The sequence below is a fragment of the Lactuca serriola genome, chromosome 8 (assembly GCF_051521515.1).
Source record: "Lactuca serriola cultivar US96UC23 chromosome 8, Lser_US96UC23_V15, whole genome shotgun sequence".
NCBI classification, from domain to species: Eukaryota; Viridiplantae; Streptophyta; class Magnoliopsida; order Asterales; family Asteraceae; genus Lactuca; species Lactuca serriola.
This window is the reverse complement of record NC_136415.1, coordinates 83475959-83486788: the sequence shown is the minus strand read 5'-3', so window position 1 is coordinate 83486788 and position 10830 is coordinate 83475959. Positions and strand designations below refer to the sequence as shown.

At 31.9% G+C, this 10830-nt stretch overlaps 2 protein-coding genes across 2 annotated transcripts; one reads left to right on the top strand and one right to left on the bottom strand.

The window, feature by feature from the left end:
- The first annotated feature begins 5766 nt into the window (after positions 1–5766).
- On the top strand, positions 5767–6168 carry LOC145067113 (uncharacterized). Its single transcript, XM_079014322.1, has one exon. The coding sequence runs from the start codon at positions 5767–5769 to the stop codon at positions 6166–6168; it is 402 nt and encodes a 133-aa protein (XP_078870448.1).
- A 1768-nt stretch (positions 6169–7936) lies between these two features.
- On the bottom strand, positions 7937–9658 carry LOC145068981 (small ribosomal subunit protein uS13z/uS13y/uS13x-like). The gene is made up of 5 exons (XM_079015949.1): positions 9538–9658; positions 8909–8948; positions 8660–8820; positions 8388–8576; positions 7937–8236 (listed from the first exon to the last, which is right to left on the bottom strand). Exons 2-5 carry the CDS (start codon positions 8909–8911, stop codon positions 8131–8133), a joined length of 459 nt encoding a protein of 152 aa, XP_078872075.1. The 5' UTR covers positions 8912–8948; positions 9538–9658; the 3' UTR covers positions 7937–8130.
- Positions 9659–10830: the final 1172 nt, after the last annotated feature.

The following is a 10830-nucleotide window of genomic DNA, read 5'->3' as shown; positions in this document are numbered from 1 at the left end:
ATCATACCTTGAGCTATAGAACTCAAACGGACCCCAAACCAGTTCCCAAAGTTCACAAATTGAGTTGGCTAACTTTCTTAAGCAGGCCAACCTCACTGGTAAGGACTTTATCTATGTGCAAGAATGGAATCTTTGTTGTTAGGTCTGATTCGGGTCTGTTCTGATATGTCATTTTGTTTTCATCATTTATAAGGCTTGGAAAAGGATCCAGAGTGATTCCAAGTTTCTATATGTTCCTGATATTATGAATTTAAGATCTGGAGTAGATGGGGTGTTATTTCCAATTATAAATTGGTTAGAATTGATCCAGACTCCAGATCAGTGGGCAGTCACCAGCTTTTACTAGTGTTGTGATTGTCCACAATGTGAATTTTATATCCGGAGCTTGGGAAATGCTTTTCATTCAATTCCAACTCTGAGACTTTCATTTGTATGTCCTTTACTTCTCTGAATTTTGGTATGGACGAATTCTACTCACAAGTTGGGTAGAATTGGCCAACCTCACTTGACTGTCTTGTTGGAGACAGAAGTGATACACCTTTTTGTAAAATTCATATTTAATTCATCCTTTGGAGTTAGAAGGAGTTCTTTATAGTTCTGGAATCCTGAACAATCATAGTTTCCTATAAAATTTAGTTAAAGCTATGTTTCTGTTTTAGATTTTGGAGTAAATCCGTTTTGAACAACAGGTCTGTTTTAGAGACCTTGTGTGATTACTCTTTTCTCAACTCATAGCTTCATTACTTCTCCTTTCTAACCTTTAGTCCTTCTAAGATGGGTTTTAAAAGTTTAAAATTTTTGCAAATGTGCTACTGAAAATGAAGATAAACCCAAGTGTGCTGCTGAAAATGAAGAGCTTGTTCAGGTATCTCAATTTCCAGACATACCCTTTTGGGTTTTTCACTTTCCTGAAATACCCTTTTTGATCTTTTACAATTTCCAAAAATACCCTTCTTGGTGCCTGGGAGTTACAGTGTTGTAACAGAAGCTTTGGCTGAGATTGCATCAAGATTTAAGGCAAAATATCTTAGAGATACAAAACCTGGAACAGAGGTGGTCCCACGAGGTGGTCGTTATGAACCTTTTAAGGTAAAATTTAAAATCGGGAAATGGGAATTTATTAATTTAATAATTAAATATTTGTTTATGTTTTTATGAAGCGCAAATATAATCCACATCAGCATCAACATCAACATCCTCCTCCTAGTTATCTTGCTCCTCCCCCTCCTCCAAGAGAGTATCAACCTCATAGTTGTCATGCCCCTCCAGTGGAATATGCAACCCATGCTTATCCAGTTCCTTCAGACGCATCAGGGTATTTTAGTCATTTCTCATATTTCTGTACTTTGTTATACATTAATATCTATATTTTATTTTAAATCGAATATCCAAGTGGTGTTGATATGAATGTGGCAAACAGTGGACAAGGTTTGGTTCCGGTTCCCCCTGGAGTTCACAACCCTAGTGAGGTCGGTTACTTAGTTTTTTCTTAATCAGGGGTAATTTAGTAATTTTCCCACTTGAAGTTATGAATTGTTGTAATATATATATATATATATATATATATATATATATATATATATATATATATATATATATATATAGGTTGCAGGACAATGGTGAACAGTCAAGATTCGTATGCACAACCAGTTGCAGTTGCAGCCACACATGGTGTGGTGGATGTGTACCAAGCATACGGTGGGGCTGCAAGCGGACAAACCCTTCCTGTTCAGGTTACTTATGCTGAAAACTATGGTACCCAGCAAGATCCCTACTCTTCTGCACACACATCATATTACACACATCATAATCAAAAAGTTTATAACATCAATTCCGATAATATACAATATTCACTATTGTTATTGTGGCCTTTCAGGTTTTGTTTAAGAATCTGAATGTTGATTTGAAGGAAGTAAGTCCATCATCCCTTCTTATGGACAAAGTGAGAGAAGTTGAAGGAAGCCCTTATTTTTCCAACAAGATGTCGGGTCAACTCAACAACCACCAATGGTTGGAGAAGTTAAAAAAACAAAGTATTATCTTATTGATTAGCGATTACTGGTGTTGAGCTTTAAGCAATTTCAGGCCCTCTATTTATTAATCTTTTATAAGCTAGATTGTTGTTTTCTTTCCTTTTTATAAGTTGAATTGTGGCTAGAAATTATAGTCATCTATTCAAAGAAGGTGTTGGAATGTGAGTTCAAATTGATGACCCTTTTACATATAAATTTGATTAACAGATTGTACAATGAAATGCAAAGAATAATTATGGGAAGGAGGTTAAGTATTAATCTCATGAATGTTGCAAACGTATTTGTTTCTCTCAATTCACCTTTTGAAGGACCTGGCACGTGTCTATATTACAGAACCTGTAAGTTTTTTTTTCCTTTCTTTTATGGGTAAACTACAGGAAATAACCTCCTACTTTATTACTCTGTATAGGATGTATATGTAACAATTCTTTACACATGATATCAAACAGGAAAATGAGGTAGCTAACTAAACTAACTACTTCAATTTTCATATACTTCAATAAAAAAATAAAATATATTATGTTTGTTAATGATTTTGTATTGCAGGTACCTTTTCAACACTTTGCTGATTAAATTGGTGGCTATCTTTTGAAGATGAATTCCACCTCAATGCGTTCCTTTTATCCCCATCAAATACACCCCAATACGTTGTTATTATTTCATTTCTTCAAATTTTGTGTTTGTAGGTAATGTTGGTTTTTGTCAATTTTTACAGAGATTCCTGAAAATACATTTCTAGTGTAAGTTATCATCATTAGTTAAAGATCATCATTTGATGACATCATCTGATTTTTTTTTTCAGATCTATGAGTGGAGTTGTAAGTGTTGTAATAGGAGGAGTTAGTAGGTATTTAGACATGCATACCAAAGATAACAAGTATTGGCTTTATCTCATAAACCATGTCTCAAAACCCAAGTTCCCCTTCCTATTTCACTTACAGGTATGTAATTATTTATTTGCTTTACTTTTTTTAATTTCAAAACAAACATTTACAATTTCTTTTACTAGGCCCTTTTAGTTGGTTTAGCATCTGTGTTGGTGTACCTGTCAACATCTCATAGAACAGAAAACTGTGAACTTCAACATCTCTAAGTTTAACAGCCTAAACTAATGACCAAAATTGATAGAACAGTATACCACAGGGGTCAGATTTGTAATTCTCATATGTTTGTAAATTAAGGTTTATAACATTTTACACGTGCATAATACTCTTTTTAAATTTATAATATTTTTGGTGTATATTGTAAATTGAATCATTTGTTAATATATTAATATAAATTTATTTACTCTATAATTATTATAAATTTAAGAAAAGAAATCAAACGCACATAAAATGCTTTACTTAGAAGATAAGAGAAAATTATATATTTGGTCCCTATGGTATACTTATATGACATTGAGACCAGAGTCGTTAGGAAACTTCAAAATTAAGGACCAAATTTGCAAAAGAAATCTTTTTGTGACCAAAATTGCAAAAAACAGCTATACTTAGGAACCAAAAGTGTTATTTACTCATTTATTGTGTTTGTGTAGGTTTATCATAACTTCATAATCACAAAAGCCAAACAAATTGTTATATTTTTACATATCTATTCAGAGCACAAGAATTGGGTTCTCTTTGTTGCATGGTCACCAGATGGCAAACATCTAGTAAGTGGAAGCAAGTATGGTGAAATCCAAATCTAGGACCCATGGACGGGAAAAGCTTCTGGCAATTTGACTCCTTTGCTGTTAAGACAAACAATACAGAAGCATAACAATAAGAAGTAGAAACAAGTTGATAAGACTACAGATTATCTTTTGGATCCCCTTCAAAGGTGTCTCAAGGTAACATAACATATCTATTTATTGTTGGAGTCTTTATATATTAAGTACATGCAATCAGAATATTGAAACCTTTATATGTAGTGTGTATTTAAATAGTGATTTGTATGATCTTGTAGGACCTAGATGCATTCTCTGCAACTATTGTTGTGAGTATTGCCTTCTCTTTCATTCCCGCTTCGTTAGTTGTTGCTATTATGAAGGTAGGCCACTCATCAGTTGTATTTTTCACATAATTGACAAGGAGCTGTTGTATCTATTCATACTAGGCTTAGAGCAATGGTTGCAAGAGATGAACTCAGAAGAAGAAGAAACAAGGCTAGCTACAACTATAGTTCAGGTACTATATATGGATGAATTATGTTTGTAAAGTATTTAAGAAAATGATTAGAAACAAGGGTGAATTTGTACAGATTAGTTAGCTACTTCCAGGTTGATCTTGAATAAGCAAAGGGGCAATGGATTGTATTTTTTGTATCTAATTCATTTGTAAATTTTTGTTACAACTTCTATTGATTTGTTTTGTCTTTCCATGGAACGATTATTTGTATGACATTAAATTTACGCAATGGATTCTATGTTTTTTATAATATATTTTAATTTCTATTATGAAACATTAAATACAAATTTAATTTGAAAATAAGTAAGCCTATAAATAATATTTTTTTAAACATTTAAAATTATGATACGCAAAAATGTGTGTCATCTTCATTTATGACATGGCCTTTCTTGACATGGGCTTTTTTGATATGCATTGCATGTCATTAACACGCGCGTCGTAAGTTTACGACACGCGAATGCGTGTCATCTTCTTTTATGACAGGGTCTTCCTTGATACGCATTGCGTGTCATAAACGCGCGTCATAATTGTGTGTCGTAAATGAGCGTCGTAAATGCGCGTCGTCTATAGACGACGCGCAAAACTCTCTTTATGACAGGGCGTTCCTTGACGCGCATTTACGCATCGTCTGAGCCTTTTACGACGCGCAATGAGCGTCGTAAAAGGCTGTTTTTCTAGTAGTGGGTGATCCTCTATTCCATTTTATGTTCATTTTGATAAATGAGGGTTTACATGTGGCTATAAAAGATGCTATTGGCGAGGGTATGTTTAAAGGAGCTCATGCTCATGGTCTTCATTTTAATTTTCACACTTTTTTTATGCGGATGATGTGATTTTTCTTGAAAAATCTAATATCTTTGGTATTGGTGTAAAGTGGGATGAAGTGGTAGAGTACTTGAAAACTGTGAGATGCTAACAAGGAAGATTACCTTTCACTTGGGTCTTCCGGTCGGTGAAAAAGTGAACATGGTGAATGCTTGGAAGTCGATTTTGGATAAAATTAAGAGTAAGATGTCGATGTGGAAAGTTTCAACCCTTTTTATCGGAGGAAGGCCATTTTTAATTAAATCTATCTTGGGTGCTTTAGGAGTTTATTACATGTCAGTTTTTCTTATGTTGGTAACTATTGCAAAAAAATTGGAATTTTATTGCTCCAAATTCTTGGGGGATTCAGATCATAGAAAAATGTATTGGGTTAATTGGGATTCAGTTTTGGCGGATTTGGAGCATGGGGGCTTAATATTAGGAGTTTGTCAGCTTTTAATTTATGCTTTCCTTCTAAATGGAAATAGCGTTTCTTGACATGTGGTGAATTGTTATGGGTTAAGGTTATTAAAGTTGTTTATGGTGTTAAAGGAGGATTCAAGTTAGGTACATGTACAAATCGTGGGTATGCTCCTTGGGCTAGAATTGTTGCTTCATGTAAACAGTTGGAGGATAAGGATGTTGTTCCGACTTCCATGTTAAAAAGAATACTTGGGAACGAGTCTAATATTCAATTTTCAAATGATCTCTAGATTGGAGACCAGTTATTATGTTCTCGGTTTCCTCGTCTGTTTCGTTTAGAAATGGAGCAAAACTGTTACATTCAGGATATAAAGTCGAATGATGGTTGGACTTGGTGTTGGCGTTGTCCTGATAGAGGAGGGGAGGAAAGTACTCAACTTGTTGATTTGTTGAATGTTCTATTGGATGTGCATCTGATAGATAAAGGTGATAGTTTGATGTGGAATATTGGGAAAAATGGCATATTTACTGTAACAGATACTAGAAGGTGGATCGATCAAAAAATATTACCAAGTGTTCCTACTCCCACTAGATGGAACGAGTTTGTCTCTCGGAAAGTTAATATTCTAGTGTGGAGAATAAGACCGAATAGATTGCCAACTATGAGTAACCTTGATCAGCGTGATATTGACATTCCAAGTACTTTATGTCTGATTTGTAACTTGGAAAAACTTGGAAGATGAGCAAATGGACCACTTGTTCGTTAATTGTGAGGTGTCTACCATAACGTGGAATGCAATTTTCAAGTGGTTAGATATTCAACTTAACTCATTTGATTGCATTAATGGTTTATTTGATCTAATTGATGCGATAAGAAAAAACGTCAACAAAAGAATGGTGATAAATGTGATGATAAACAGTCTTTTTGGTAATTATGGAGACTTCGTAACAATACAGTTTTTGGAAGTGGAAAGATGAGAAACAATATTATTTTTGACTCTATTGGATTAGTAATAGATACGAGAAGTTTATTTTTAATTGGAATTGTTGGATGTAATTTCCTCTAAACAATTTGCAAGGGTTTTTTTTGTTTCTCCATTGTCTTGTTAAGTTTTAATATATTTGTGGTTGATTATTTCAAAAAAAATGACCATTTATGTAAAACCGTTTGTGAAATTTTATCTATATATGATTGCCCAATTACTCATAATATATGATGTGAAATTTTATCTATATTATATGATTGTCCAGTTGACTCATATTCATATAATGATATACCGACAGTGGCGGCCCAATGTAGAGCCCGTGGGGGACCTGGGCCAACACTCCAATTCAACCCGTAGTGTAAAAAAAATGTTTTCTATTAGGTGCAATGCCTTCACAATATGAATGTCGCCGCTATTTAAATGTTTTGTGTCCGTCACTGTTTACTGGTTCGTAAATATATTTATAAACACACTAGTTTATAACCCATGGGAACCACGGTTATTATATTAATCAAACTTTTATAGTAAAAACTCAAAATTATTAATAAATTATTTTGAATAGATTATTAATTTAAGAGATATTTTTTATTAGTTATGTGAAATTATAATCATTGATTCAAATAAATATATAAAATTAATTTTTAATATATATTATATATTTTTTATTTGTGAATTAGTGAAAACAATAATTTAAAATTTAAAATTTAAAATAGAATCACATTAATGAGGAGGTTTAATAAATTTAAAATGAAAAACTAATAGATTGACAAGTGACAACATATTAATTAAAATGTCTAATATGGTGACACATGACAAAAGAGCTACTCTTTTATTAGTATAGATTATATGATGCCAGATCGACTCAAATTTGATGTACTGGTTCATAAATACATTTTTGTCACAACATTGAAGCTCACATTCACATATTAAAATGATATGATGTAATGGTTCATAAACACATTTTTGTTACAACATTGAAGCTCACGTATTAAATGGGTAAGAGGATGAATATAAAGAAAATGGTTATGAAGATGAATATAAAGAAAATGTAAAAGATATTTAATTTCTCATAATTTTAACGTGGAGAATATTTAATTTCTCATTAATTTAACAAGTTTCCTATAAATAAATAGAACGTCTTTATTATTAATTTTGTGTTTTCATAACAGTAATGGTCTATTTACATGTTAAGAATGTTTTAATTACAAATAGCAAGTGTCCATAATAATCTTTAGAATGTTGGAAATATAAGTTCGAGTTTTTTAAAAAGAAATTAAATATCACGGCTATTTACAAAAAACTTATCAATATCATGTGTCTGTATACCACGAACATACGTTTGTTTATCAATAAGCTTGTGGTATTTGAATCAATAGTTGGGCATACATATGGTATCGCTATCAGACACCGACTAATAGTTTTTGTTTATTGGTATCTATTTGTTTTGTATAAAGTTTTATTAATACATATACAAACCGATTTTCTATGATTCTTTTTCCAAAAATGATATGTCATCAAATCCAGGTTGAAGTGCAAAACATAGAACGATAATTTATAATCAGTCTTAGTGCTTTGGTAACTCAAAAGTTAACTCAAGATTTCGACAAAACAAAAAAAACTAAAACCCATCAACTCACCAGTTCATAAACCAAAAATCTCTTGATAAGAAATTCTAACAACTTGCTAGCACAAAATAAAAAAGCACCAATAGTAAAAAACTTATCGCTTCTTGGACACACCAACAGTCTTTCCCCTGCGACCAGTGGTCTTGGTGTGTTGTCCACGGACTCTCAGACCCCAGTAGTGACGCAGCCCACGGTGGTTCCTAACACAAACCAAAAGTCCACGTCAGCATATTAATATATATTCTTTTTCTCTAATATATATTTCAAGATTACAGTATTGCAATTCACTTGTATAGATAAATAAATAAGAAGAAGAAGAAGAAGAAGAAGAAGAAGAAGAAAATGAGAGACCTGATCTTCTTGAGACGCTCCAAGTCATCTCTGAGCTTCATGTCAAGTGCATTAGAGGTAACCTGGGAGTATTTCCCATCTTTGTAATCCTTCTTTCTGTTAAGAAACCAATCTGGGATTTTGAACTGACGAGGGTTTGCAACAATAGTCATCAGATTATCAATCTCAGCATTCGAGAGTTCACCAGCCCTACATCAAAATGAATGATATGAAGGTTAGTTTGAAAGAACAAAAGGTTTTTTCTAGAGATGATTGATCGAATGCCAAATTACCTCTTGTTCATGTCAACATCGGCCTTCTTGCAAACAATATTTGAAAAACGACGACCAATACCCTTGATAGAGGTCATAGCAAACATGATTTTTTGCTTTCCATCAACATTTGTGTTTTGAATACGAAGAATGTGCTGAAATTCTTCATTTGCTACAAGCGACTGCCAAATGCAGAACAAATTCATCAACAATCGATACATAAAAAAAAGAAAACACATAAAGGAAAAGAGGAAAAGAATTTGGGTGTACCATGGTTGTATTGCAATTAAGCTTTTTCTCCTTTCAAAACCTGAAATACAACAAAAATGTAAACTTTAAAGAGGCTATATAATCGATGTGATGTCAAGTTGTAGCAAATTGAATAAGCAGATTTGACAGTATGTTATCAGTCTGTTTAGGTGGAAAATAGCAAATCATGTGGACTATCTAGATGGTTATTGAAGTCATAATTTCAGATACCTAACTTTATATGATCATTAACAGATAGACTTCATACTGATACGGAGATTCAACTGGATCGATTCTACAAACACTATATTTAGTTATTTAACTTTTACAAATAATACCATAGAAGTTGCTCACATCGCTTCCAATCCCCTAACTAATTCTCCTACCAGAAGCACACACACACACCTCTATCAATCGCATAATTTTCAAACTTGTAAAAGAGCGTGGTAGTGAGAAGAGAGTGATTACTGTATGATGCAAACTCTCCATAGCAATCTACAAGCTGTTCACGGAGAGATTATATAACAACACTAATCTTTTTCATTTGTTTTGGAAACAAACAACTGATCATGCTACTAAAATAGATCAAAACGAGACTTGCAATCACATGTATTTGAATTGGAGTTACAGACAAATGGAAAGAAAGAAACCTGCGATAATTCACTCCAATGGACGGCTCTGCCTCTTTCCTTCTTCAGGGTAGAACTAAAAAGAACCCTAAAATCGAGTTAAAAACGTATTTGTAGTCCGAACTCCGAAACCACAAATGCCTTTGAAAAGACAACGTGGGCTGGGCCTGCATGATATACTCATTGAAAACCAATTAGTGGGTCGGATACTCGGATATGTTAATAACGGGTCAAAATAAATTTGTTTGCCTTGTATGATTTCGGTAGAAATCGGTTCGGGTTTTTATGGTAGAAATCATTGGTTTTTTGAAATCCAGTTTAATTCTAATTCATGTTTAGTATAAAGTGATCGTATTACTATAACCGTTTATAAATAAGTAAACAATGTTAGATAGAAACAGAAATTATGTAAAACTTTAATAATCTTATTAGTGTAAAACTCATGTATTATATGGGGTTGATTAAAAAAATTAAATGTTAAAATTAAACATCAAGTATTTTCTAAAATAAAATTTTGAAATAATAAAAGAAAAAATGAATTAATTACGATTAGTATCATATTTATTACATTTAATACTTTACATATATAAGTAATATGTGATTTTTTAATTTTAAAAATTAGAAAACCCTATAAATTGATATGTAGATATTATTTAATTTTAAAAATATGATAAAATGACAGATGATAAAACTCATGAAAGATTGACATGTAGCAAAATGGATCTTCATTTATTATAGTTTATTTTTAAAATATGATAAAATGACAGGTGACAAAACTCATGAAAGATTGACATGTGGCAAAATGGATCTTCATTTATTATAGTTGATCAAGTATAATAAATGAAGATCCATTTTGCCACATGTCAATCTTTTATGAGTTTTGACACTTATTATTTTGTGATATTTTTTGAAATAAATAATATCCACATGTAAATTTCTTAGGTTTTTCAAATTTTAAAATTAAAAAGTCATATAATATTTATATATTTATATATGTAAAGTATTAAATGTCACAAATATAATATTAAGTTGCAATTAATACATTTTTTATTTCTTATTTCAAAGTTTTATTTTAAAAAATATTTATTGCTTACACTTTAATATTTAATTTCTTTTTTAATCAATGATATATGGGTTTTACACCTAGATATCCCATACTATACTAACTCAATAGCTTTTATGCATTAAACACATCGGTATTTCACTTGGAGGGAAAGAAAAATAAAGTTCTTTTACCGAACTATTTGACTCCAAATTGGTAATAAAATATAGTCCAAGTTGAGCAAAGGTATTGAAATTCTCTACTTTCAAAAA

What these genes read in the sequence shown, in the direction of transcription:
- LOC145068981 (XM_079015949.1), bottom strand. An exon ending in GATGTTGACATGAACAAGAG is followed by an intron (nt 8,577 to 8,659) that starts GTAATTTGGCAT and finishes ATTTTGATGTAG; the next exon opens with GGCTGGTGAACTCTCGAATG. An exon ending in GAGCGTCTCAAGAAGATCAG is followed by an intron (nt 8,237 to 8,387) that starts GTCTCTCATTTT and finishes GGTTTGTGTTAG; the next exon opens with GAACCACCGTGGGCTGCGTC.
- LOC145067113 (XM_079014322.1), top strand. Translation starts at nt 5,767, where the DNA reads ATGGAGCAAAACTGTTACATTCAGGATATAAAGTCGAATGATGGTTGG.